This window comes from Lachancea lanzarotensis, scaffold LALA0S10 (genome assembly GCF_000938715.1).
Source record: "Lachancea lanzarotensis genome assembly LALA0, scaffold LALA0S10, whole genome shotgun sequence".
In the NCBI taxonomy this organism is placed as follows: domain Eukaryota; kingdom Fungi; phylum Ascomycota; class Saccharomycetes; order Saccharomycetales; family Saccharomycetaceae; genus Lachancea; species Lachancea lanzarotensis.
The window spans coordinates 453,951-480,216 of record NW_019212888.1 but is presented as its reverse complement, the minus strand read 5'-3'; the positions used below and the strand labels follow the sequence as shown (position 1 = coordinate 480,216).

Sequence of the window (26,266 nt, the reverse complement as noted above, 5' to 3'; positions counted from 1 at the left end):
GCTGGTAGTTTGTTGCGTCACATAAGCCGTAAGAGGTCATTATGAGCAAGTACACCGTGTCATACGGACTAATACCACCACGATCTGCTAACATACATGAATCCCACATTTTGCCAATTACTAAGATCATTCACTCGCGGAGTATTCCCGATCTGCTCCTTACATGTGGCAGAGATGGCACTGTGATCAGACATACCCAGAACAATGGAGAATGGCGACGGGTAAGAATGCAGACTAACAGTGATTGGGTAAGTGATATGGTTGAACTAGACGACGGCAGATTCGTTACTGTCAGTCATGATTTTTTTCTGTGTTTGCTGACAGTGAACCCGGAAAACGATGATTGGACTAGTAGAATGTTGGGCTACCACGACGATTATGTCAAATGCGTAGCGGCTGTAGGCAAAAACGTTGCTGGCGACTGGGAACTAGCCACATGTGGTCTGGATATGAAGGCCAAGATCTGGAAAGTGCGACAAGACGGAACCTCTATTCTAACGCACACTATAGACAATACACAGCCAGAAGAAACCGGGTCTCTGTACGCCCTGATATCGGTTAGTATCGATGGATTGCCGTTCAATTTAGTGGCGGGTGATAATAATGGGAATTTAGTGCTGATGTCAAGCAAGACAGGAGAAAAAGTGGGTCAGGTTAAGTCGGCTCACAAGACAAATATTAAGTTACTGCATTTAATGGGCACAAGACTTATGAGCACAAGCTCAGATGGTATGATCAGTTTGTGGGAGGTTGCGAAACTGGGGATGAATGAAGGAGCAGACGCACTGATACACTCGTGGAAATGGGCTTCTCCAGTGTGGTGCATCCAAGGTACGTCGTTAGAACAGTTTTTGCTTGGCGATTCGCGTGGTGCGATAACGCGAGTCAGTATAACAGAAGGCGCATGGGAATCGCCAAGACTAACAGCTGTCCTGCCGCCCGACCAGGATTCTAAAGGACTGTTAGCTATGCTCGAGCTTGACAATGGGGACATTTGGTATTCTTCATCTGGTGACTCAAGCCTCCACACGCTCAACACCGAGTCAGGCGAAGTGGTAACGCTTGAGGGCGGCGATGCTTTGCTGAAAAGTTCTTTACTGACCAACAGGAGGCATGTCATAACGCAAAACACTAAAGGTGTCGTCCAAAGGTGGGACATAGTATCTTGCGAGCTGCTGGACACTTTTGATGATACAATGGGGAATTTTGACGATCTTGTGAATCAACACAATACCAAAGAAACTTTGGCGCATTGGTGTTCCGTGTCTATCAAGACAGGAAAGCTTTTCATAAAAATATCGCCAAAATTCGTGAACACCGAAGTTTATGGTAGTGCACTGGAACACTACAAAATTATTAACGACATAAAAGTCGAGATAGACGAACGCTACAATGTGGGGAGGATAGCTGTGAATTCAATTTTGAACGAATTCATCGAATGGACGATTGCGAGAGACGAATCGTTCCGCAAAGATCTTGTCGCCAAAAAGAGCTCGGTTCCAGGCTCGCCTTCTCAGGCTCCGGCGGATACCACGTCGAGTGAGCTTAATAGGCCCGGATTGAAAGACAAAAGAAAACTTTCTTTGTTTACCAAACTCTCAAAGGGTCGGCAATCTCCATCTCCAGCCTCCCTGCCCAGCACGCCCGTACCGGAAGATAGCTTACCGTTGGTGGCAGAAGATTCCTTTATTCTTCCTCCGCCAGCGAGTTCACATTTGGATGGCCAATCCACAAAAGGCAGTAAAAGTGACGTATTTCAAACCCCAGTTCTTGAGAGGAGGTCTTTGAGCACGGGGTCGCTCATAGCTCAAAGGCTAAAGCTTTTGTCTACCGCCAATAATACCAACTCAGGTTCCAACCCCAGTGAGGTGGATGATAGTGGTACAGGAGAGGAAAAAGGACCTCAAAAAAGCTTCCACGCAGCAATAGACGCTGATGAAGAAGTCTCCAAGCCAAACTTCTTCATGCACCATGAGGTTGCTAACAGTGACAGTTCCGGAACTGTCAAGAATAGCGAAAGTTCAAACCCCGAACCTACGAAGAAGCAGAAGTTCATGTGCGATCTTGTTGCAGAATTGCGGAACGAGTACATTAAAGAATTTGATGCAAACGCTTCAAGCTTTAAAATCTTGGGCCGGAAACCGCCATACTCCAAGATTACGAGGGAAGATGAGTCACCAATCATTGAGATAAAAGCAGGCGTTCTGCTTCTTGTCAATTGCTGGAAAGAAGGGTTAAGCGGTGATACGGTCTGTTTTTCAACTTATGTTCCTCCCCCACGTTACGATACTCCGCTCCTTTCAAGCAAAGGAACCAATCAACAAGTCTTCGAATCTTTGGAGCGGAACTTGCCCTATTGGATGGGGAAAGCTTTGATCAAAGATGAGAAAACTGCAAAGAATTACCCCAAATTGACATTCATACTTGAGCCATGGCACGATCCTGATTCAGCTGAGGATTCAACAACCACTCTTAACTCAGAGCACTCCCAACACACGCATCACCACCATCTGCCGTTTCACCGCAACAAGCACAGCGAACGTGATGGCGATCGAAAGCCGAAACCACTTCCAAAAGTGGCTGAAGCGTACACAAAACTACACGCACCCACTGTAGTCAAAGTGAAAAAGATTCTCAATTATGTGGTGGATCGGTTTGATTCTAAAACCCCAGAAATGCGGTCCCGCACACCCGCCAGTGAGTGGCTTGAGCTTTTATGCAAGAATCAACTGCTGGACAACGAAATGGCACTGGGCAGCGTAAAGACGTCGTACTGGAAGTCCCAAGGCGATATAGTAATGCAATACCGAAGAAAAACTACGTCGTCAAGTGAAGTCTAGCTCGACGGGGGCTCTAGAGCCAGCTGAAGCAGGCAAGGCAGGAACCGAGAAAAAAAAAATAAACCAGGAACCCCATGCCGTTTTCCTTGATCAGAAGGGTATTGAATTCACAATAGAGAGCATAGAGCAAAGCCAGAAGAGCGATACAAATTCAATGGATATCTGACGTTCTGGAGCACTGACGCTCTGATGTTGTATTTTAAACCAAGATATTTGGCGATGGCACTATGAACGAAGGGTCTAAGTTCTAAAATTTTCATTATAATGTGGTCCATCTCAGCTCGAAATCTAGTTCAAGATGGGCTCTAGAAGGTGGATAAGAAGGCTTGAAGAGGTTGATCAAGGTGGTAATAATGGATCAAGAAAACGAGAGAAATGTGTCCAGACTTTGGAGAGCTTTTAGAACTGTGAAAGAGATGGTCAAAGACCGTGGGTACTTCATTACACAGGAAGAAATTGATCTTTCACTGGAAGATTTCAAAACGAAATACTGTGATTCGATGGGCCGTCCACAGCGTAAGATGATGTCTTTTCAATCAAACCCCGTGGAGGAGTCGATCGAGAAATTCCCCAATATGGGGTCGCTGTGGGTTGAGTTTTGTGATGAAGCTTCTGTTGGTATCAAGACAATGAAAAACTTCGTCATTCACATTAGCGAAAAGAACTTCCAAACTGGGATTTTCGTTTACCAAAATGGTGTGACGCCCAGTGCGATGAAATTGCTGCCCTCGGTAGCGCCAGCAACTATAGAAACGTTCCACGAAGCGTCGCTGGTTGTAAACATCACGCACCATGAGTTGGTGCCCAAGCATATAAAATTGAGCGACGAGGAGAAGAAAGAGTTGCTCAGAAGATACAGACTCAAGGAATCCCAATTACCCAGAATCCAGCGGATGGATCCGGTTGCATTATATTTAGGTTTGAAAAGAGGCGATGTTGTCAAAATCATCAGGAAGAGTGAGACTTCTGGACGTTACGCGAGTTACAGGGTGTGTTTGTAAAATACTGGAAATAGAATGAAGACCCCTCCAAAAAAAGAAAGAAGAGTTTGTTGATCTTGTAAAGTCAAAAAATCCGCCCTGGAAGTGGGTTTTACGCTGTCTTACAATCTTTTTTGTAGAATATAAAATAATGAGTTCTATGTCCTGTGTAACCTGGCAGCAACGACTGCGTCTTTGGAGCCCTTCCACCAAGCTACATCATCCATCTCTATTTCACCCGCTGGTGGACTCACTTCCACTCCTTGTATCCCTAGATACTTTGCTCCTATGGTGACAATTATACTGTCCACAATGTCTGGTCTGGAAAGCAGCTCGTTTATGACCACAGCTCCACCCTCTACCATTATCGAATTGAGTTGAAATTGTCTTTTGAGCAGCAGAAACAAAGGAAGCCAATCGAATTTTCCATCTGGACCAACTGGTGCCTCTACGTACGTAACTGCTTTCGCTTTAGTAGTCCATGCCGGTAACTTGTTTACGACAACAACTGGTGGTTTCCCTAGATTCTGAGCGGCCAATTCTTGCAATTTGGATCCTTCGTACCGCCATTTGCATTGTGGATCTAAGATAATTGGCCGTGGAGAACACTGCATGTCAGCGATCTTGTCTACTGGGCTCCATTTGCAGTTCAGCCCAGGATCATCGGCCAGTGCTGTGCCAACGCCAATAAGAATTCCATCGTGATGGAAACGCAAGTAATGGGTCATGGTTTTAGTTTCCAAGTGTGAAATCACTGTTCGAACTCCCTTACCCTTTGATATTCGCGAGTCCATCGATTGTGCATATGTTAAAGTAACAAATGGTTTTAGACCTGGTCTTTGTTCCTCATTCGAAGGAAGGTATGATTTCAAGAAAGGAACCAGATCATCTCTCAACGGAACCAAAGACATTCTATACCTTCATTGACAAAGGGTTCTCTGTGGATAAGCTTGCATGGACTTCTTCCTCATCGACAATCCTACGAGGACTTAATGGAAACTCAGCGATGAGCTAGATCGTCATTAACGTCGAGACGGGTTGACTTCGTAGTTACGATTCGAAAGGTCCCAGCTAAATCACCGAGTATTCATTCTGTTCATCTTGAGCTTGTGCTTGAAAGGGTCCCGACTGCAGTTTCGCTTCTGTCCTACGTAAAGGCTGAGGATTGTATTTCCGTGATTTCTTCACTTTATGCCGTTGTTGATCGGCCTTGCGCTTCTCAGCCTCGCTATTGTGAAGTACTGTAGAACTCGAGGCATTGAGAATGGCAGGATTTGTTTTAAGAGCACTTTTCGTTGGCTTATTGGCTCTTTCTATACTTTCAGAGTCAAAAACAGAGGCATTGGCCAATTTGGCACTTTCATAATCCTCAAGCTCTGCCTGTTTCTTTTCTTCCAGACGCCGCTGTCTCAAAGCTCGCTGCTTCTGTCTTTCTTCCCATAATAGATGTTCTTTGTCCGGTTCCTGACTGTCATCATCGTCGAGAGCCAGAATGTTTGCCAGTAAGTCTTGATTAGAAGTAATATTGTCTTTTCTCAAAGAGATCAGTTCTTTGTTCTTGTCAACTCTCTTGTGGTCCTCCTGTATCTTGGCTAAGAGGACGTCTTTATCGGTGTTCAACGCTCGAACTGAAGCTGTGGATACATTGCCGGTCTTTCCTTGAGGCCGTTTTAAAAATACAGGCTTGTGAAGGACGTACTCGTCATCACTGGATGAAGATTCTTCAGTCTCGTCACTGCCTTCTACTTTTTGGTCATCGGAATTATTTCCCGGTGAGTCTGACGTTTCTTCCGGGATGACGAATCTCGCAGCAGATTCGGTGCTGCCAGAACCAACGCCAACTTCCGGTGAGGATATTCCTGGATTATGTGACGATTGAACGGAGACCGGCCCAGTTTGAAATTCCTTTTCATGAAGTTTTCTTTGATTATGCGCATTGTCGTGCTCATCGTTGTGCTCATCATTATGCTCATCGGTATGCTCATCGGTATGCTCATCGCTCTGGTCTTCAGGCTGTTCATCGCCCGAAGATTCGCTTGAAGAGCTAGCTACCTCCTCAGGAATATCTCTTCGCCTAAAATGCCGTATTGCCATGGCTTAACTTGCTCCACGTACTGCCCTCAACGTTTATTTTAACAGGCAGTAGGTAGTAGTGGTAGTTTTGGCCATTGATCTAATAGACTTGCTCAACTACGTGTAAAAGTATGATGGGATCTTTACGAGTCAAGTAAACTTTTTAAGCTTCAAGTTGTGATCCCGATGCTGTGCAGCCTGCTATCTTCTGAGCAGTCCTGAGAAGCGTTGTCGGAACTGTCTGTGTGTCTGGAAAAGTCATAAATGGATATAAAAGTATAAAAACGGTTGACATGAAGCTGCCCTAAATAGCCAATTCCAGTTTAGCTACACTCAGAAATCAAGAGCGACCTTCATGGTGCCACATTTCACTCTTGAATTGGGCTTCTTCTTTGAGTCTCTCATCTTGCCCGATTTGTCAGTGGACTTATCACCGGAAGTAATAGACTTGTCTTTAGTGTGGCGATCAACTTGGAAATAGACTTCTTCGTGATCTGAAACTTGTGGTGATAAGAGTTTGCGTCCAGCAGGTCTAGTTTCACCCTTTTCACCCTTTTCACCCTTTTCACCTCTCTCACTACCTTCCCTGTCTTCATGTTCATTTCCAAATGGGTTGTGGGGTGGATGATGTGGTGGACGATGGGGATGCGAACCGTTGAAAGCTCCCTGGTAGTCTTCACCGCTGATAGTTCCAATATACGCAGAATCACCAAACCCACCGATGAAACGCACTTCGCTGACATCAAACTCGAACCATTGGCCATCGTGAACCTGGTCATGGTCCCCGCCGGGAATCCACCAACGGGCATCTGGATGCCGTTTTAGAAAACAACGTTCTAGAGCCTTAGAGGCCTCTAAAGGCTTCAACTCCCCAAAGTAGTTGGCGCGTGGCGTGGCCATTGCAGGCTTGTGCAGTTTCCAATGGTTTGACTTTTCTATCGACACCGAAAACTTAGAATCGTTGTACCAGTTCTTGGACGTTGAGCTCATGTTGAGAAGTAGCAATATAATGCTGCCATTACTGGAGGTCTCGACACCGTGGCAAACGTCGGATCCTACAAAATACTCGATAAACGAAACTGGCGTGCCTGATTCCCGATCGATGGTGTTGGCATGCAAGGTATGCTCAAAAGCTGCCATTTTTCGAGCCACCATAGCGGCTTCATTAGGTCCCATGTAGCGGGCTAGTTCCTCGTCATGACCGTCCGGATGGTCTCCATTGCCAAACACGAACGATAGCCCTTCTAAGAGCGCAGTGCTCAAAGTACCAAATCTCATCACAGAATTTATCAGCAAAAGCCGTGGTGTTTGAAGGTACGTTGCAAGAGATGAAGTAAGTCTTGGCAAGTTTCTTATAACTCCCTGATTTACCTCTTATAAGAACCGGGTGTAGTTTGTCTGGTATCCCTCATACGTGGCTAAGCCCTCTCGTGACTGCGTTCGATCAAACGTAGAATTAACGTAGTTCTGAATAAAAGAAGTCTTGTTCGGGTAAAATTGGCGTCATACGGATCTTGGGTGCGCCAAGTATTTTTAGTCGCTGTCAAAAGAGTCGGGACGATGATTTTCATGGTACGACGACAGTAAGTGAAATGACAGTTCATTTTAATATACAGGCGACCGTTATTATCGTGACATCTGCGACATTGATACCAGAGTTGAGGCAAGCGACTTCAAACGTTGTGAAAATTACCTAGGAAGTTCAAATGTGATGAGGGTCGTCTGTAAATGGTGTTCTCTTGATTTTGGTCTCGCTTTGTATGATATTCTTTCTTGAATCAGACGTTGACTATGTCTAGTTTTCGCAGGATTGCAGAGCCGCAACATCAAAAGTAAGGTTGGTTCATGAATTTAAGTTTCCATCAAATCAGTGCTGTGGGTGTAAGTATCATGTCGGCTATATTCTGGCGATAAGCTGAACCGTCTTTTCCAGCTATGTTTTCTCTGATTTCTATGTCTTTTCAAGTATTAGATGCTCATCAACTTCATGACGGTAGTTTATATTAGAACTTTAAAGAGAAAGAGAGACAGAAGGAGCACCGTTTTGTTGGCTCGTTAACGCTCTGTCCCCCATACCAATCACCTTTGGTCTGCATTTCACAAATATACACCTCAACATGTTGGTTACAGATCTTGATCACCAAATTACCTTTCAATATGGCATTTTTAACGCTTGAAATGCCCTTAAAAAGATCCTGGACACGAGACTTGAAAGTCTAGAAGATTCAGGCATTTGGACCATCAATACAGGCCTTCTTTTGATGTTTACAGATGATTTGAAGCTGTACTAGTACAATTCTCAAATGCTAGCCTTTCACACGACAGTGGTCGTTAAATTGTTATATCAAAATATACGTGTTCAACCAGACGAGCAGAGAGTCTAGTTCGTCTTCAAGACCATATACGCTTCACCTGCAATGATCAAGTCTACGTTGATATTCAGAGACGATGGTACGTTTTGCCCGCTATGACCCATTCCCTTGTGTGCCCAACTTGAAGCTCATCACTAACAATTAATCACAGGTCTCCCACTATGCTCGTCAGTCGATGACGACACCGATCCGCTTCTTTCTGAACAGAGGAAAAAAGTCAAAGTCCTGGTATCGAAACTCACGCCGAATAGTGCCGACGAGGCAACTTTGGAGAGTGGGAACTTCGAGATTCACTACGTGCGTGTAAACACGATTGCCTATTTTGTCATTGTAGACAAAGGATTCTCGCGTAGTCTAGCCTTCTCGTACCTCAAAGAGATATCCCAGGAGTTTGAGCATTCTTACGGGAATGAGTATGGCAAGCCTTCGATTCGTCCCTACGCTTTTGTCACATTTGACAATTTTTTGCAGAAAACCAAAAAGCTCTATAGTGACAAACGGGTTCAGAACAATCTAGATCAGCTCAACCAGGATTTAAGCGGTGTCAAGCAGATTATGACCAAGAATATTGAGGACCTACTGTACCGTGGGGACTCCTTGGACAAGATGAGCGATCTGAGCGCGTCGCTGAAACAGAATTCCAAGAAGTACCGGAAGTCCGCTCAGAAGATCAACTTCGACCTGCTCATCAGCCAGTACGCGCCGATAGCAGTCGTGGCGTTTATTTTTGTATTTCTGATTTGGTGGGTATTCTTGAGATGAGAGGTGAGGGGAGATAAGGAGACATCCTCTACCGTTCTGTGCCGGGCGTCAGCATGCTCACCAACCGCATACCGCAGCGCATGTCACTATCATCCTGCCACGTTACTTACCGCAGAACATGGCCATAGGACATCTGTCATCCTTCCAGTATGTGGGCGACGCAATAGTACAAAGTGACCGAAAAAATCAAACTTGTCGACAAATATCTAATTTTATCACTATTAGGACTGTCTAAAGTCGTTCGGTTACAATATCGATGCGGAAACAGAAAATCCGGCTCTGCAACTCTCTAATTTACTTCTCCATTAACTACAGTGCGCTTTACCCCGGATTATTTTTGTCTTGTCCATTTTTTTTTTTTTTGGGAAGTCCTCCCAATTTGACCACCACAAGTCCTGGTTGCCGAACCTACAAAAACTAAAGCTACCCCACACATCTACACTCAAATGCAGAGCAATTACAATCCGACTTCCGCCTCTAATTCCCTTCTTAAAAGATACTGACTCTCTTGACACATTCAAATGATCTATGATCACTTTAGACGTGAAGCTAGATCATTGTTTAAATACTTATCACTACCCACGAAAACTCCCTTTGATGAAAAAAAATTAGGGCTTACTGAGATGATAAAAAGATCCCTTGCTTGTTCCTGCTTCTGGGAAAGTGATGAGCATTACCAACCGGAAACGAAAACAGTAATCAATAGCACTTGTAAGGCTTTACTAAGCGTTGATCTTTTGTAGTTTCAACGGTAATAGGTGTAAAAAAACCGGAGCTTTAGACGGTCTTTTGGACCCTATCCCCTAAAAATTGATCTCGAATTCTACTTTTTTTGTTTTTGAGACAGATGAACTATACTCCGGCAACTTCGTCATCAAATGGGTCATCCCAAAACATTGCGTTGCAGGAATTAATCGGCAAGTTCAAATTCGTGCGAATTTTGGACTCCAATCCGCAAATAAAAGTGATTTCGCTTCTGGGAAAAATCGATGCACAGGACGCCATTGTGACCATGGAAAAAATGCATTTTGTTTATGACACTAATGTGCTGAAAAAGGAGAACGGACGCAATACGCCCGTTCTTCACAACTGCGAAGACGAATTTTCTTGTCTGAAATCGATTCAAGAATTGCGGGAAATTGCTTCGAACGACATTTATTACTGGGGAGCCGGCCTTTTGAAGCAAGACTTGGACCGCAATCCGACCGCAAAAATCAATCTCATTTGGCCTGCTACCCCGGTGCACATCCGTAAATATGAGGTCCAGGACTATCATATGCTGCGGGAAACGCCTGAGATTTACGAGAGAGTTGTTAAGCCTTATATCGAGGAGATGAGCAGCGAATCACGTCTGAGGTGGGTTAACAATATTCTCTACAACGGTGCAGAGTCGGAACGTGTGGTGTACAAAGACTTTGTAGAAGAAAACTTGCCCAAGGGCTTCCTTGTTTTGCCCGATATGAAATGGGATGGCGTGAACCTAGATTCGTTGTATTTGGTGGCATTGGTATTCCGTAATGATATCCGCTCTCTAAGAGACCTCAGGCCAGAACACAAGCCCTGGCTCGTCGAATTACTCACGAAAATCAAAACCGTCATTCCAGCTTGCTACAATTATGCTATCCATCCAGATGAGTTAAGAGTTTTTATCCATTACCAGCCTTCTTATTACCATTTCCACATCCACATCGTGAATGTGAAACACGGCGGTCTGGGTGACGGAATCTCATCCGGCAAAGCATTCTTACTGGAAGAGGTGATTGAACAGTTAAACTACCTAGGCAAAGATGGCTTCGCAGGACGAACGATCACTTACGTCTTGGGCGAAAACCACGATCTTTGGAATCGTGGCATGAAACATGAAATTCCTCGGCAGTTGAGAGAAGATGGTATTCCCAAGGCACCCAAAGTCATCAATGACTTTGAATAATGCCAATCCACAGAATAAGTGGGATATCATAGGAAAAAGGTGAATTTTTCTGAGAAAACATTATTTTGTTATACTAGTTATTTCTACAAAAGCTTGGACGACCCTTGCCAAAGGAGAACGGGACTAATGCCTGCCATATTTGCGGGTTTATTTGTAACGGTCGATTTCTATGATCAAAAGTAAGTAGAGGATTAAGTTTGTTGATAATTACTGCTAGCGAAGGAGCTTGATACTTTAAAGGCCTTTCTTGGGAGAAAGAATCGGTTTTGATACAGCAAGAGTTACAAACTATGAGTTCCGATGAAGGCCGTGCTTCAACAAATAAACGTTCAATGGATTCAGAAGAATCAAAGCAGGAAGAAGAGGATGATTATATGACTATGTTGCTACCCAACGAAAATGCGGTAGTGGAGCCCTCAAAGCCCAAGACCAAACTGCGAAAAGTAGACAGTAAGCAACAAGAAGCATCAGAGATTCTTCCGAAAGGCTTCGCCATGATGAGCAAAATGGGATTTAATATTGGTGAGACTCTTGGCCGAAATACAGAAAAGGGCTTGAAAAACCCTATATGGGTCGCTCGAAGAGACACTCCGATTGGAGCAAACACTTTACATCAGCCATTGTCCCTCAACAGAAAAGAGAATGCGGCCGATGAAGAGGGCTACCAGAGGTGGATTCAAGAGAAACGTCAGCGTACAACTGAAATGCGCACGCTACACGCAATGCAAAAAAAAGCTTTCGAGCTGAGCGGCGATGTGGATGTGTTCGACATCAAAAGTGATCCAAGGGATTACAACTGTCTCTGGAGGCGATACGTCATGGAGCTACAAGAAAAACTACGATCGAAGGAGCAAAATACGGAACTTCGATCGGAGGACTCTGATTCTGCGAAATCAGATGACATCGATGACGAGCTAGTCATTTTTGAAGAACTCAGTCCCGTACAGCAAATACGGGGCGTGCATGTACACATGAGAACCGAATTTTTCTACTGTTTTTATTGTGGAGCCCAGTTCACCACTGAAGAAGAGCTACTCCAGAAATGTCCAGGGCCTACAGAAGACGATCACTACTGAGATCTCAAGGTTAAGCTGAGATACAGAGCTTACTGGCAAGAAACATTGGAGTTCCTGGTAACGAGGCAAAGAGAACTCCAACACACACTCGACAATCATAACTACTCGCCAGGCGTAATGGAGCGTGAAGAGTTCATACTGTCTTTTATAGTTCTAGCGCCGCTGCTAGCGAGTTTGATAATAATAACTCCATACGTGAATACCCAATCAATTACCCGTTTAGTATATCAGTATGTACTCATAAGCAACCGGATTTTTCCCAAAATTCTGTACTCGAGTACCTCTATGAGCACGTGATTATATTTTCATAAGAAGCATCTTGAAATCTCTAACTCACCTACCTCATCGCTTGATTGAGAATCCTCACTTTAGCAGACCCTTTGACGCTCATTCTAACCAATCAGGCGTCTGAGGTGCCCAGTATGAGTACATCATTTGTCTCAAAAACATCTGGCCCTGAAAGATCAGGATCAGATCGTCCAAATTCGAGCGAAAATCAGCTGGGAAAGGCTCAAATATACAACGATATTTGCGAGTATGAGGAGACGCTGGGACGCCTTGTTACGTCTGTGGATAAATTTCATCCCGACATACAGAGTGCTAGAGATCTAATTGAGGCAGATAAAAAGCTCTCGGATACATTAAAGTCGCTTCAGAGTTATGATGAAATCGACAGTCGAGCAAGGCGTCTTGACGAAGAACACTCAAAAACTGATACAAAAATCGCACGAATATTGCAAACGCTCACAGAGTGCCACCGGGATCTGAATTCCTTACCCATGCTTGAGCAAGTGGAGTTCGAGCGCAACACTATGCTCAAGCAGCGCGAAAAAGTATTCACAGACGTGCTGCTCGATTATGCCATGAAACTCGCAAAATTCACACATGTACCGCCAACGTTTGATAAAGGCTCGGTAGGACCAAACAATTTTGTGTGGCCTGCGGAAGACGCTATGAGAAGAGGTATGCTGGCCATAGCCTCTCTGAGAGCGTCGGAGAACGGAAATGAGAAACTCACGACACAAGATAGCTCAATTCTTCAACAAGACGCTCCAAACGAGACTGGTGAAGAATACACGGGTGCACCGGATGCTGATACAGAAGTAAGGGATCGTAGACCTTCGTTTGAGTTTACTGGTGCGGCCGTCAAGGACGTGGAAGAAGAAAAGCAAGAGGACGATATTGATCTTGATCTTGACCTCTTCAATGCTGAGGAGTTTTGATGTTACCTATCGACAGTCACAAGATATGCTACAGAAATGTATATTTGGTTCGAAGAAATTTAGTCTTCTTTGCGAATGGGTCGAGGCGAGTACACACTGAAGCTCGCTCGTCTTTCCTGACCAGACGACAATTCCCTTTTGAAATTTTCAAAGGCTCGTTGCAGGTTGTGTTCTTCAATTTCCAGGCCCTTCTCAGCTCTCCATTTCTCATAGGATTCGAAGAACTCTGAAAAGTCGCGTTTAGCCTCTTCAAAATCGAACTTGTCAAAATCTGCATCTGGAATTCCAAGTTGCATGTCACGAATAGCTTCAGTTTCTTCATATAGCCGTTTGGCTTTGGCAATCTCGCCTAGGGGCCCTGCCTCCTCAAGTTTCTCTTTCTGCTCCTTTTTAGCAACAGTGGCGGCCTGATGAGCCTGAAGGAATTTTATCACAGATTTAGCGTATGGTCCCTTGAATATCAGGAAAGTTACCAGAATGCCTAGATGCAAGTAAAAGTAAACAGAGCTCCAGCATTTCAAAGAAGAAGGTAATTCCAAGAGCACGAACGGCTGTACCAAGTATCCAAAAGCAAGTTTCATGACATAAAAGCAGACCACATCGTAGAGTATCTTCGACGGAAGTGCCTTCCCCTCAGCATTCAAGAATAGAGGACGCAAATTGCGTCTGAATATCTTGCCACAGGATTGATATAACGCACCGGTTGCAAAGCTGAGGTAATAGCCGGGTCTAGTGCCATGCCAAAACGCGGACGTGAGGAAAGTGAATAGTGTACTGCGAAAACCTGGTTTAGATCCCGGTCTTGCAATTCTCAAATAAACGTAATGTTTCAACCATTTGTTAGTATTCATGTTCCACGCCTCAAGGCCCTCATGGGTATTGCTAGCGGTCTCAAACTTCCAAATGTCGATATTGCGCACTCTGTCCCACTTTATTTGCTTTGTAAGTGGATCATAACCATTGTAGCCAAGCCCACACAATATGCACGAAGCTTCCGATACGGTCCAGGCGGCATAGTATTTGAGTCTGAACAAGAAGCTGAGGATGTAGAGGTAGTGGATTTTGTACAGGAAAGACTTTTGTCCAAACGCTTTTGTGAACATAAACTCCTTTGAGATGTAATTGGGCAGGATTGTTGATAGTACGATCCAGAAAATGCCCTGCGCAACACGCCATAGTACCAAGAGTCCACATTTTGGGATCTGTCTGCGGAGGTTAGGATCTGAGGTTGTCCACCGACGTCTGGGTTTTTTCGTATCGGGCAGATCACGGAAAACCTCGCAGTTGAGCCATGACTCAAAATCGGCAAAATCAAAACTTGGTCCAGTGAATAAGGAAGGATAAAAAAAAGTGTACGCCATAAAACTCAAGAGATTAGGGTGGTTTTTGATAGCGCGTGCTTTTTGAAATTCTGAAAGTTTGGTTTGATCTGCTTGGTTACCATCGTGGTACGACCATGCAAATGCCGTCAGCTTCATGACCAGGACCATCTGGGCTCCTGTGATATCGAGTTTGGATTCATCAGCATTGCTGAAAAATTGAACGCTGAAATGGTTGATGGCCAAATGAGACATAACAACCACGAAGTTAACGAAGGGCATGAATCTAGAGCTGTAGAACCTGGAGATCACATATGTGAACATACTACTCAAAAACAGGGTACGAAATCCGGTGAAAATGTTGAGGACCCCAAACAAATAGAATGCCGAGACAGCCACAATATACCAGCATTTCAGAGAGGTTTTGTGGTCTGGTAAACGTTTCAAAACTGCGTTGAAGGGGAAAGATGAAAAAAGGCAGATTGCCAGTTTCAGTGTCAATTCGTCTACTCCAGTTTTATCAGAAAGCTCCAGGATTCTGGACTCAATGAAGTTGCCCATGATGAATAGAGTGCCGAAAAAAGACGAAGCTGGCTACAACTCACGAAAGGGCTTGAATGGTTCGAAGCTGGTCGTGTAAAAAAAAGAGGATTAAGTGCACATTGAAAACATGATCCAGGTTCAAAATCGTACAGAGAGGGTCGGGCTCGAGATGAGATCAATTTACAGGAGCGAGAGTTGGATATTTCGTGCAACATGACAAAGAAACTCACGTTGAAGAAAGTACCAGGGAATCTCGGGAGAGATGACACCATGAGACTACATGCTCTACAAATTTCATGCGGGCATTCGGTCACTAACAGATGTAACTTCTTACTTAAACTTTTCGTTGTTCGCTCTGATGACCACATGTTTTCCTTTTGGAGTTTTTGGTATTCCTGATAAAACCCATATGTGTGAGTTGGATACCAACAGGTATGCAAGCAAAACTCCGAAGTTTTATAGGCGGAAACACCTCGACAGTCAAAATGAGGGAAAAAGATGACGATGTCACGTGTACAAATAGATATTTATCTAGGTGATTTCCTTGAGTCGAAGCGCGCAACTGGGTCAATAAATGACTCCATGAAAGTGTGTACGTAATCGAATATTTTTTATGGGTGCACATGATTAGGCGCCAATTATTATTCTTTCGTGCTAAACGAATATGCATCGAACACATCATGACGCATCGGTTAGCACACGAAGCCAAATTGGTCGCAGAAACACATCACCGGTGGCCTATCTTGATCGAGCTCCACTCCATTTCCTACACCCTTGCGAATGTAGTCTTCTCTTTGCTGTAAGTTTGAAATTGTCTTCTTTTCAGCAGTGTACTCTTGACAAAAAACGGAAGAAGCTAGTCTTTCGAGTCGGCTCTTGAGACCATGCTACATGTTTCTGAGATCCAACAATCTCGAGTATATCGTACGTCTCTAGCAACAAATTCAATTCCCGTGTGCTTTGTGCAACACTCGTATAACTACAACTTGGCCTAAAAACAAGCGTTTCAACTCGTTCGAAAACTCACATAGAGCTTGAAAATAGCGGTTTTCAACGGTATCGTGAATAGCTAAACATCTTCATGAAATAAATAATGTTTTGCTGACGTCTTTATATATGGATAGCAACTTCGACTCGAATGACTTTAATTACAGCTATATATACAGCTAATTAAATAGTCACCGGAAATTTGATTTGAATATTGACACGATGAAGAACCCTCAGATAAAAACCGTCGGTTTGGGTTCAGTATTCACCTCTTAAGTAGACTATCACTATATAGCCAACAATGCTGTCTAGATGTTCAATAGTGAGCAAGCGGCTCTTCTCGACTACGAGAGTTTCCCTTGAAAAAAGTCCTACTGGAGTGGTCTTCATGAACATGGGAGGACCCTCAACGGTACCCGAGACAAGAGACTTTTTATACCAGCTTTTCTCAGATAACGACCTCATTCCTATCAGTAAGAAATACCAACCATTGATAGCCAAGTATATCAGCAAATTTCGCACTCCCAAAATCGAGAAGCAATACGAGCAAATCGGAGGATCACCAATCCGTAAATGGTCCGAATATCAAGCGAAAAAGGTGTGTGAGATTTTGGACAAATCCTGTCCTGAATCCGCACCGCACAAGCCGTATGTGGCTTTCCGATACGCTAGGCCCCTCACCAATGAAACCTACCAACAAATGCTCAAAGACGGTGTGCAGAAAGCAGTGGCCTTTTCACAATATCCACAGTTCTCGTATTCGACTACTGGATCCTCCATCAACGAGCTGTGGAGACAGATCAAGAAACTAGACCCCGAAAGATCCATCTCTTGGTCTGTGATCGACCGTTGGCCAACCCATAAGGGCCTTGTCAAGGCCTTTGCCACGAACATTCAAAAAAGACTTGAGGATTTCCCAGAGGAAGTGCGGAAAGACGTGGTTCTACTGTTTTCTGCACATTCTTTGCCCATGGATGTTATCAACACCGGTGATGCTTACCCAGCCGAAGTAGGTGCCACTGTCTACAGCGTAATGAGCGAGCTGAAATTCTCCAACCCTTACAGACTCGTTTGGCAATCACAGGTCGGGCCCAAACCATGGTTGGGTGCTCAAACCGCAGATGTTACAGAGTGGCTGGCTCCTTCACAAAAGGGCTTGATTTTGATACCCATCGCTTTCACTTCAGACCACATTGAGACCTTATTTGAGCTGGATTTGGAAGTCATTGGCGAATCCGAGTATAAAGATAAAATAAAACGTTGTGAGTCACTCAACGGCAGTGAAATTTTCATTGAAGGGTTGGCAGATTTGGTTAAGGACCATTTACAGAAGGGTGAACTCTACTCTAAACAATTACCGCTAGACTTCCAATTAGGAAAGTCAAATGACACTTTTGAACATCCATCACAAGTGTTCGGTGATCATTCCAATAAAAGCTCTTCCCCTCAATGATAAAAATACGGAAAGCTTGATACTACTTATAAAATTAGGCCTTGTGTCAATTCACCGTGGCAACAGCAAATTTATTCTCTAGCCGCTACAAGCTTGAAACCATCTGCTAAAATAGCGAGAGCCTTTTCACTTTTATAAGGAATACTGTTTAGCACAAAAGCAACGTCATCCCACTGCTTTTGTGTTTCGGATCTCTGCAAACGCATTAACAGCTTCTCGCTTAACTGCTTTTGATGTTTTTCCTTGTCGATGAAAGTGAGCAAAAACTTAAGTATCCTCTTAAAAGAGTTTCGCTCGAGATGCTCATCATTCGACATGCCACTGAATATGTCAATAAATCCATTGTAAATAGCATTGTCTTTAGTCGCTAGCTCGGTAAAAAACAGCTTGCACATGTCACTTACACCTTGGTCGGGGTTTTCAAGACATCTGGCCATTTGTCCTAGCTGCCCTTTGACCTTGACTTGACCAGCAAGAATTAGAAACGTCACTGTCATTAAGCAAGTCTTTTGAACCATTAAATCATCATCGTGCAAATGACGATATAAAAACTCGGTGTTTTCATCAACAAGATTATTGAAGCACACTGCCATGTCCCCAAGGCCCAATATCACATTGGAACGTATGATAGGGTCGGGAGACTTTTCCAGAATGGTGATTAGTAGAGGCAGATTGTTTTCGCAATACTTCGACGATACGCACATAAACTTCTCAAGGCATAGGACCGCCGTTCTTTGCAACATGCAGTCCGCAAATTTCACGTTATTCGATAAAATCTCCTCCACCAGGGGACCAAACCTTGCCAGCAGGGAGGATTCCCCAAATAAAAGCTCGTTTTCCTTGACAAAGTTCACGGCATCAGCAAAGTCATCTTCATTAGTACCGCCAATCATCTCAAGTTCCTGTTGTCGTTCAGCAGCCTGATCAGCTCTGTCAGCATCACCTGCCGAAGAATTCTTACTCTCAGCTTCGATCTTGCGTTTCTTAAATTCGGCTTCACATTTTTCCACATATATTGTCGTATTGATAGCAACATGGCCAACAATGAACAAAAGCTGAGCCAGGGACACTATCCTGGAGGACGTATGACTTGACTGATCTTCAAATTCATTTCTGCCGAATGTCATCATAGTTTTTTCTCGTACAATCTCGGTGGCCACAGTGTCTGGCGATGATGATATCACAAAAAGGGCTTTCAAAGCTTCTTCGCAAGCGGGATAGTACTCCGGATCTTCCACATATTCTATTATCCTAGCATGTAGTTTCTTAACAGCGTCTGTTTCCTGTACAAGGGATCCTGCTACGGTACTTGCAGTTTTTGGGACAGTCCGCTGCAGGGCAACACATGAATATTTTAGTAGAACAATATCTTTTCTACCAGCTTCACCTAATCCTATCGTAAGCAGTGAATCAAGCCCTTTCAATGCAACGTTATTATCGGCCAGAGAGAGCATACTGAGGACAATAACTGCCCCGCGGATTTGTTTAGTATCACTAGCGCTGCTATCCTGGGCGCCTGAGTTGTAGATAGCCCAAAGAACATTTACAGCGTCCTGATTTATATAGTCTGCCTCGTAAATGAGACCCAGAAGCTTTTCTAAAGAAGCCAAATCTGCAGCAGACGTGTTTTCCGTCAAATGAATCAAGTTTTTGGCAATGTAGACAGCTTTATCTCGGAAATTTGACCCATCAGGAGGTGTGAGAAATAGTTGATTGTAGCAAGATATGAGATGTGATACAATGCTCGTACCTTCGTCGTTAGTTCCCTTCATCCAAACGAGATGTAGCATCTTGCGAACGCCAAGATAGCTAATCTCAACTTCATAAGCATCCGTTAACACTAAAAAGTCCATGACCTCCAGAACTTCATTTCTGTTTCGAGACAACAGAAGCTGACATGCTCTCTGAATACCTTCGTGGATACCCTTGATGAATGCTAAAGCATCTTTGTAATATTGAATGGTTAATTTCATTTTGAATGCAGCGTTTGAGTTGGTGGTTGGCAAACTTTCTGCTTCCCTCTCGAGCCTAGACATCCGCACATCATCACCTTCATTTGATGACTCGTCATCCTGGTGTATGCTCCTCTCAATAGCGTCGTCTAGTCCTGCTGTGTTGCTTTCGGCTGCTGCCAACGTATTAGCATATACGGCCTCGGCATCTTCGTACCGACTGCGCCATTGCGACAGTTTCAGTTGCGATCCATGGAGAGCGTCAAACTGATGAGTTAGTATGAGTTTGGTGAGAAGCTTAACAGCGTTTCTTCGAACCAGAGAAGACCTATCCTGTAGAGAACGAACGGCTAGGTCGACCATGTTAGACCTGTTTCTCTTCAGCTTAACAGGTAGATCACATATCTTCAAACAGCCCTGTATTGCTTTTGTTCTAACATAAGGGTTCGAGTCAGTAAACCTTTCTTCCAAGAGCTCGATAAGGACTTCTGCAGATTGTTTGTATAGGTCGAAATCTTCACGTTTGGACGAAATTTCGATAACTATATTACCACAAGCTTCCACAACAGCACACCTTAATGTAAATGAACTATTATTGAGTAGTTTGACGATTAAAGTCATTTGACGTAGCACTATCCGTGGTATGAGCTCGGATAATTTCACCAAGAATAAGGCTATTGTTTTTGGCCCCTTTACATCCTTACTGTTGAACTCTTTGTTGCTGATATCTCGTAGTATATCTTCGGTTAGCTGTGGATAATCGAAGTCGTTGTTGATGGTGCGAAGCAACTCAGCTGTGAACGTATTCAGATGAGCAAAATAAGTCAAAGAAGTGAGGATTGCGTTCTGCGTGCTTGAGCTTTGCGCATGATTTTTGACAGCTGTTCCAATGATTTTCAATATGAAAAGCTTGATTGCTGGCATTTTGAGAATCTGCTCAGTTTCAATAAGAACATAGATCGGTTTGGTGAACAGGCCAAGGAAAAGATCTCTCTCTGGAGTAGTTTGGAAAATGCGCGACAAGTTCAGCCCTAAAACCTTCAAAATGCCTTCTAGCAAATTTTCAATCTGTCCCGATGTCTTTTTGGTAGCATTGGCGTTAACTTCTGATGCTTTTTGACTTCTTCCGCTGGCCTTAGCTGCGTTTGTTTGCGATGCAGAACTTGAAATTTCCTGCTCCAAAAAGTAGAGCAGAACATGCACCAAATATCCATATTCTTCGAGCTGTCGTTTCCATTGTGGAACACTGCTCGCCACTTCAGAATTAATAGCACCTTCTAGCAAACTGGACTCAACGTTTTGCGCGTAATTGCCCAAAGATGAACTTATGAGATACGTCAACTGAATCTTATGCTGGGTCGGGAGGTGCCGGAAACCGTGTGCCAAATCGATCAAACTCTCTAGCGTCTCTTCGTTGTCATCTATAAGCTCTGGTGATACCGCGAGAACGTCAATAGCTGTGTTAAGCTCGACGGCTGAATTTTCCACCGCAGGAAAGCTTTCTTTGTCACCCGTTTGGAACTTGGTGAGCCAGTCTGAGAGACAAAACTCCTGCATTCTTATAGTAGACTGTTACTTGGTGACACGCGACGAGGTTGTATGTATCAATTGTGTTATTTCAGTGATATATATAACAACAGAGCTTTCAACTCACTTACCTTAGGACCAAAAGATAACACGTGGAGCTCGAAAACCTGTGGCCGAAGTTGAGTGCACGTAAAGCGCTAGTTAAGATTGGCAATGACGGTGGTGATGAAATTGCCAGTCTACACTTGTAGCCTTTGTCAACTTTGTTTTTATTTCGTTAGTGCGACTAAAGCTCATCTCTATACTAACGAGATTGGTGGATTGATAAAGTGACAAAATTTAAAAAAATATGATTTCGCCCAGGATCGAACTGGGGACGTTCTGCGTGTTAAGCAGATGCCATAACCGACTAGACCACGAAACCATTCTTTAAGAAAATGATGAAATTTAAAGAATACAATGTTCAAGAAATATCATGTTACCTTATGTGCTTGTGCCAGCTGCTTATAGCGGATGTAATCATCGTTCATGTACTTCATTGCGGTAGTCTCGGCACAACCGTTTATCTTCAATGTTTTAGTAAGACTGAACTTTATTCTCAGGCATTTAAATGATGGAAAACAGTCCTTGTTCTTGGACGACAGTATATAGACACGATGACGAAGCTAGCAAGCGTCAACGCGATTTGTAACTATACGTAAAGGCCGATGTTTCTTGATGCTTTTATGTCCTAGCGGTGAAACAGGTGTTTTGAATAAGCTTCTTGTTTCCTCGAAGAGCTTTTTCGTCTTTTCCAATTCTATCATAAGATTGTGGTTTTCAGTATCCTTCATCTCGTATTGGTCAATAATTTCGTTCAGCTGAGACCGTAACAGCTTTTCTTCGCTTTGTATCTCTCCGTTTCGTTTTTTTAATGCCAGCTTTGAAGTCTTCAGTGACATAATTCGAGCTTTTGCCTTCTCTTTGAACTCTAATAGATTTTCAACCTGAGCTGACGTCGTGGCTATTTTAGCTGAATAATCTGAGAATTTAGCCTCGAGTTCTTGAACCCGCTTTCGGGACGCATGCAGCATAATTAAAGACTCAGCGGTTTTCAGTTTATATTTCTCCATGTCTTCTTTCGATGTTTGTAAGTCGAGTTTTAGGTTTTGGGACTGCGTGTTAAGTTTCTCACATTCGTTGTGCATACGAGAATATTTTTCCTGCCAGATCTTTTCGATATTTTCGCATTTTAGCATTAGTTGGTCACAATGGTGGGTTTTCCGCTCCAGTATCTTATCTGTTTCAGTTTGACTTTGAGAAATCGTTCGCTCTAAACGTCGTACTTGATTTTGGCACTTTGCTAGCTCGTGTTCACGCGTCACAAGGTCTTCTCTAATCTCAGAATTTTCTCTCAACAAAGCTTCGCTCTTCAGAGATTTTTCTTCCAGATCCAATTCCATTTTACTCACCCTGGTACATGCGTCGTGGTACTTTACACTATGTTCATCGTACAACCGTGTCAACTCATGCAATTTTGCAACGTGATCCTCAAATTCGCTTTCCTTCCTGGATTGAAGTTCCAATTGAGACTCCAAATATTTGACACGGTCTTCCAGAATTGCATTTTGAGCTTTCTGCTCAGCGTTTATTTTGAATTGGCCTGATAGTTCGGCGCTTAGCGTTTCCACTTGTTCTTCCGATTGCAGTGCTTCCAAAAGATCCAACCAACACTCCTCAAAATCTTCGGAGATCTCTTCAATCTCAACTTCCCTAACTAGCTTACTGACCGCCCCTTGGTTCGCCAATGCCTGTAAGATCCCATAGCTGAGTTTTTGCACCGTCATGACTAAGTCTGTAGGGTCAAACTCGGAATCAGGTATACCACAAGCTTCCCAGCAGCGAAGCATGCCTTCCAAAATTATTGGATTCTCAATTTCAATGGTTTCATCCCATCCAGCATTGAAGCTGTCATCTACGCCGCTCAGTTCCTGTTCCTTGACAACTAATATGGAGCTGATCTCACTTGCTTGGAAGGAGTCTTTTTTCATCGAACAACCAAGTATTGCGTCTTCGTCAAAAAACTTGGTCTGATTAGACCCGAACCGTATAGTGCTAGCAACTTTAGGCTCTACCTTGACCCTCGCTGCCACAAATTCTTCGACCAAAGGATTCACGTTTTTCACCTCATGAACATCGGTCGTAGATGTAGCAGAAGGATTATTTTTATACGTTTTACCTTGGTATCGTAAATGGCCTTTACTCCCATTCACGACATTTGAATTCAAGTGGCTTTCAGTTCTGTGCAAAAAGTCTCTTAGTTTAGAACTGGCGCTCTTCTCCTCAGAACGAAGATCAACGCTACTTCGTGAATGTGGTGATGAATTCATTTTGTTCTGCTACTTATGAGCTCCTGGGGACCCAAATTATCCCTCCAATGCTGAAGAGAGTGCTCTGAAATGGTACAAACTCAAATAACTTCATGTAAATATGACATCTTTATTTTAGCGTCGTCAAATAGATCAATGACAGCACCGATGAAAGATGACAGACATCCCGATTTAACGTCAATCACAAAATAGCCATATCCAACTCTAGAATACAACTAACCAAACTAATTGAAAGTGTGTTCTTTACCGATACATATATAAGTATACATATACATAATGTACATTTTATCTAAAGCCAAATTAAAACATAAAAGAGCCTTGCTCAAAAGACCAGCTGTGAGACAAAGCCAAAATCGCGGGTTAATAAAAGTAGTCCATCTTAATCAGTACCAAAATTCCTGCCAGCAGAGAATAATGGGAAATGGAACCCTTGCCAAAGAAAAAGAAAAGAATGAAGCTTCCCGCGATATCTGTAAATTCCGTGGTTCTGTTTTCAAAACATTAGTCGATGCAGCAGAAGATGGGGTCATAAAACTATGGATCTTATAGCATCCAATCGTGTCTCTCACTCGGAGATAGAATTGGAGGTGTGTTCGAGGAGATTTGATTTGACCAAAATGAAGGTGTAATGGTTTTTGGACCCGAAGCGTTTTCCTTGGAGTCATAAAAACAATAGGACTGTATTAACATATTGTAGTCGATGGCTGTAGCAGACGGTTCTTGAGGCGGTCTAGGTTCGACGGAAATGGCAGATGAAAGGAAGAGATCCCGCTTGAGCTTACAAGAGGACAAACCTGTGAGAGAGCGTGGCTTTCGACCCGAAATGGACGAAGAAGAGTTATCGGTCGTGAAAGCGGTATCAACAGCAGAGTCAGAGGGCGAAAAAGGAGTGTCTGCTAAAGGATCACGGTGAGTACTGAAGGAAGAAAACTCCGAGGTGTCTCTTTGCACAGAAGGATCGATGTTTTCCTTTGAAAGTGAAGCATCAGGGATGCTGGATTGATCTATAAGGGATGATATTGCGGGTGCCGCCACATGTTCACCATTTTGGGAAGGGGGTGGTGTGTGTGTGTAATTTGAGCCCTCACGGTCGAAAAAAACATGCATTGGAGAAGTAGGAGTAGTGTCATAATCAAAGGTGACTTCGTTAATGCGTGACGGTTTGGCCAGTGTTGTATCGTTGTGAAATAAATGTTTGAGCGGTGAGGTATTGTAATAGTCGGTATTGTCCGAAAATTTCCTACCAGACGTAGTCGCCTGTTTTGGTGCGATTTTCGAGGCACTAGGCGACAAAGTCGTAGATGCCAGGAAATCAGAATTAAAGGATCTAGAAGTGTTGTTGACAAATGCATCTGTAGAATGGCGGGGCGACTCAACAGATGACGCCAAGGCGGTTAAATTGGGCGCGGAAACGGCACTTCTTTGAATTACCGGATGCGTAAAAGCCTGGAGCTCAACGTGGTAATTGTTGTAGTTATTGTTGTCATAATAGGTTTCTCCGTTCACGTCATACCGACAGCACAACTCCATGTTGATTTGACAAGAAGTTTCTGGGATGTGAGAGTTGCAATGAAGAATATTTTTGGATTGCATGAAGAAAGAGAGACCTGCCAAGTCTATGGTGAATTTAAATTCGTCAATGCCACGAGTCACGGTACGGTGGTAGTACGCGGATACATAATGCACGTCTTGCCACGCGTTAAAAGTGAATTTGATTTCGAGCGTTTTTTCGAAATTGAGGTTTGCCACGTAGATAAGGCCCTGGATCTTGTGAGAGTCCAAACACGACGCAACTTTGTTAAGCTTGATATTGTGACCCTTAAGGTGCGCAAGAATGTGGGATTGCAAATCGAGGGCCCGCCGCGTGATCACGGGCTGAATGTCCGAGGACAGCAGCCGCCACTTGTCCACCACAAATCTTTGGGTGGACGAAGCTGCAGAAATGCCATTTGCGTTGGTTTTGTTGTTCGTCGCTGTCGCTACGGGGGTTACTGCAGCGGCCGTTTGGCTCGACAGATGTAGCATTGGGTCCAAGTCGCTGCTGTCACTGTCCTCGTCGCTTTCACTGTAGAGCGTTGGGTCGAACAAACTAAAACTGGAGGACGAAGACCTGTGGGGCAAAGCCAACGGGAGTTTGGCACGTGACAGTGCCGTTCCAAACCAAAACTCGTCTGAAGTGACTTTGATGCTGTCGCTGCAGATTTCGTCAATCGGTACGGCAACGGGTTCCGGTGAATTTTCGGTTGAGATCGAGATGGGTTCCGATCTGGTGTCAAAACGTTTGACGGTTGTGAGTTGGTGAGCAAATCGCACATTTTTCAGTGATGAGCTAGACCGCGACGGCGTCGCAGACGCCGCTCGCGGTTTAAGCGAAGGCCGCAAAAGCGGCGACGACGCTAGCTGCTCGTACGCAGCGGTTGAGGGCAACACAGGGTGCAGAATGATGGCGGCTTGAATGAAATATGCAAGGACAAAACTGAGCTGCTGGTGTAGCTGCTGAAACCTAAGGACCAGCACCAAGAAAAGAGCCAAGCCAGCAAACGAGAATTTAGAAATTATTTTTTTTTTTTTGGAAAGCGGAGAAGAACACAAGACTCTTTTTTTCTTAGAAAACTCTATCTGTCTCTCCGTCTCTCTCTCTTTCTCTCTCTAATACGGTTTGCCACCGCCCCAAAGCGTAGTGTTCTGGTCTTGTTAATCTTAACTTTCAAGACCTTCCATCTGTGGGATTCCATCCATATAACTACCTATTCAACCCGGATCGCTCGATCCGTGGCTCCTTATATACTCCTTGCTTTTGAGTTATATTAATTTTTTTTTGGGCTATTTTTTTTTTTTTTTTTTGTGGGGCCCCTTATCG

General features: G+C 43.9%; 13 protein-coding genes, 1 non-coding gene and 1 pseudogene across 15 annotated transcripts; 7 read left to right on the top strand and 8 right to left on the bottom strand.

Annotated features, from left to right (window-relative positions):
• Nucleotides 1–41: 41 nt before the first annotated feature.
• Nucleotides 42–2,840, top strand: DUF1 (LALA0S10e05358g1_1; the record flags this gene model as incomplete). Its single annotated transcript, XM_022770526.1, has 1 exon — nucleotides 42–2,840. One exon carries the CDS (start codon nucleotides 42–44, stop codon nucleotides 2,838–2,840), a length of 2,799 nt encoding a protein of 932 aa, XP_022630434.1.
• Nucleotides 2,841–3,193: 353 nt separating this feature from the next.
• Nucleotides 3,194–3,841, top strand: RPB5 (LALA0S10e05336g1_1; the record flags this gene model as incomplete). Its single annotated transcript, XM_022770525.1, has 1 exon — nucleotides 3,194–3,841. The coding sequence occupies one exon, from the start codon at nucleotides 3,194–3,196 to the stop codon at nucleotides 3,839–3,841; it is 648 nt and encodes a 215-aa protein (XP_022630433.1).
• A 137-nt stretch (nucleotides 3,842–3,978) lies between these two features.
• Nucleotides 3,979–4,731, bottom strand: RIB7 (LALA0S10e05314g1_1; the record flags this gene model as incomplete). Its single annotated transcript, XM_022770524.1, has 1 exon — nucleotides 3,979–4,731. The coding sequence occupies one exon, from the start codon at nucleotides 4,729–4,731 to the stop codon at nucleotides 3,979–3,981; it is 753 nt and encodes a 250-aa protein (XP_022630432.1).
• Nucleotides 4,732–4,891: 160 nt separating this feature from the next.
• SPP381 (LALA0S10e05292g1_1) lies at nucleotides 4,892–5,914 on the bottom strand (the record flags this gene model as incomplete). Its single annotated transcript, XM_022770523.1, has 1 exon — nucleotides 4,892–5,914. The coding sequence occupies one exon, from the start codon at nucleotides 5,912–5,914 to the stop codon at nucleotides 4,892–4,894; it is 1,023 nt and encodes a 340-aa protein (XP_022630431.1).
• A 312-nt stretch (nucleotides 5,915–6,226) lies between these two features.
• LALA0_S10e05270g (LALA0S10e05270g1_1) lies at nucleotides 6,227–7,171 on the bottom strand (the record flags this gene model as incomplete). The annotated part of the gene is made up of 1 exon (XM_022770521.1): nucleotides 6,227–7,171. One exon carries the CDS (start codon nucleotides 7,169–7,171, stop codon nucleotides 6,227–6,229), a length of 945 nt encoding a protein of 314 aa, XP_022630430.1.
• A 1,139-nt stretch (nucleotides 7,172–8,310) lies between these two features.
• Nucleotides 8,311–9,027, top strand: SEC22 (LALA0S10e05248g1_1; the record flags this gene model as incomplete). The annotated part of the gene is made up of 2 exons (XM_022770520.1): nucleotides 8,311–8,344; nucleotides 8,417–9,027. The coding sequence occupies 2 exons, from the start codon at nucleotides 8,311–8,313 to the stop codon at nucleotides 9,025–9,027; spliced, it is 645 nt and encodes a 214-aa protein (XP_022630429.1).
• An 847-nt stretch (nucleotides 9,028–9,874) lies between these two features.
• DCS1 (LALA0S10e05226g1_1) lies at nucleotides 9,875–10,957 on the top strand (the record flags this gene model as incomplete). Its single annotated transcript, XM_022770519.1, has 1 exon — nucleotides 9,875–10,957. The coding sequence occupies one exon, from the start codon at nucleotides 9,875–9,877 to the stop codon at nucleotides 10,955–10,957; it is 1,083 nt and encodes a 360-aa protein (XP_022630428.1).
• Nucleotides 10,958–11,247: 290 nt separating this feature from the next.
• On the top strand, nucleotides 11,248–12,033 carry CMG1 (LALA0S10e05204g1_1; the record flags this gene model as incomplete). Its single annotated transcript, XM_022770518.1, has 1 exon — nucleotides 11,248–12,033. One exon carries the CDS (start codon nucleotides 11,248–11,250, stop codon nucleotides 12,031–12,033), a length of 786 nt encoding a protein of 261 aa, XP_022630427.1.
• A 422-nt stretch (nucleotides 12,034–12,455) lies between these two features.
• MED4 (LALA0S10e05182g1_1) lies at nucleotides 12,456–13,256 on the top strand (the record flags this gene model as incomplete). The annotated part of the gene is made up of 1 exon (XM_022770517.1): nucleotides 12,456–13,256. The coding sequence occupies one exon, from the start codon at nucleotides 12,456–12,458 to the stop codon at nucleotides 13,254–13,256; it is 801 nt and encodes a 266-aa protein (XP_022630426.1).
• A 59-nt stretch (nucleotides 13,257–13,315) lies between these two features.
• Nucleotides 13,316–15,136, bottom strand: ALE1 (LALA0S10e05160g1_1; the record flags this gene model as incomplete). The annotated part of the gene is made up of 1 exon (XM_022770516.1): nucleotides 13,316–15,136. One exon carries the CDS (start codon nucleotides 15,134–15,136, stop codon nucleotides 13,316–13,318), a length of 1,821 nt encoding a protein of 606 aa, XP_022630425.1.
• Nucleotides 15,137–16,406: 1,270 nt separating this feature from the next.
• On the top strand, nucleotides 16,407–17,558 carry HEM15 (LALA0S10e05138g1_1; the record flags this gene model as incomplete). Its single annotated transcript, XM_022770515.1, has 1 exon — nucleotides 16,407–17,558. One exon carries the CDS (start codon nucleotides 16,407–16,409, stop codon nucleotides 17,556–17,558), a length of 1,152 nt encoding a protein of 383 aa, XP_022630424.1.
• Nucleotides 17,559–17,629: 71 nt separating this feature from the next.
• On the bottom strand, nucleotides 17,630–21,067 carry YCS4 (LALA0S10e05116g1_1; the record flags this gene model as incomplete). Its single annotated transcript, XM_022770514.1, has 1 exon — nucleotides 17,630–21,067. The coding sequence occupies one exon, from the start codon at nucleotides 21,065–21,067 to the stop codon at nucleotides 17,630–17,632; it is 3,438 nt and encodes a 1,145-aa protein (XP_022630423.1).
• Nucleotides 21,068–21,387: 320 nt separating this feature from the next.
• On the bottom strand, nucleotides 21,388–21,461 carry LALA0_S10e05094r. The gene has a single exon. It is a non-coding gene; the product is annotated as a tRNA-Val (tRNA).
• Nucleotides 21,462–21,702: 241 nt separating this feature from the next.
• LALA0_S10e05072g (LALA0S10e05072g1_1) lies at nucleotides 21,703–23,406 on the bottom strand (the record flags this gene model as incomplete). Its single annotated transcript, XM_022770513.1, has 1 exon — nucleotides 21,703–23,406. The coding sequence occupies one exon, from the start codon at nucleotides 23,404–23,406 to the stop codon at nucleotides 21,703–21,705; it is 1,704 nt and encodes a 567-aa protein (XP_022630422.1).
• Nucleotides 23,407–23,949: 543 nt separating this feature from the next.
• On the bottom strand, nucleotides 23,950–26,055 carry LALA0_S10e05050g (annotated as a pseudogene). Its single transcript has one exon. A coding segment is annotated over exon 1 (2,106 nt).
• Between the last annotated feature and the right edge of the window lie 211 nt (nucleotides 26,056–26,266).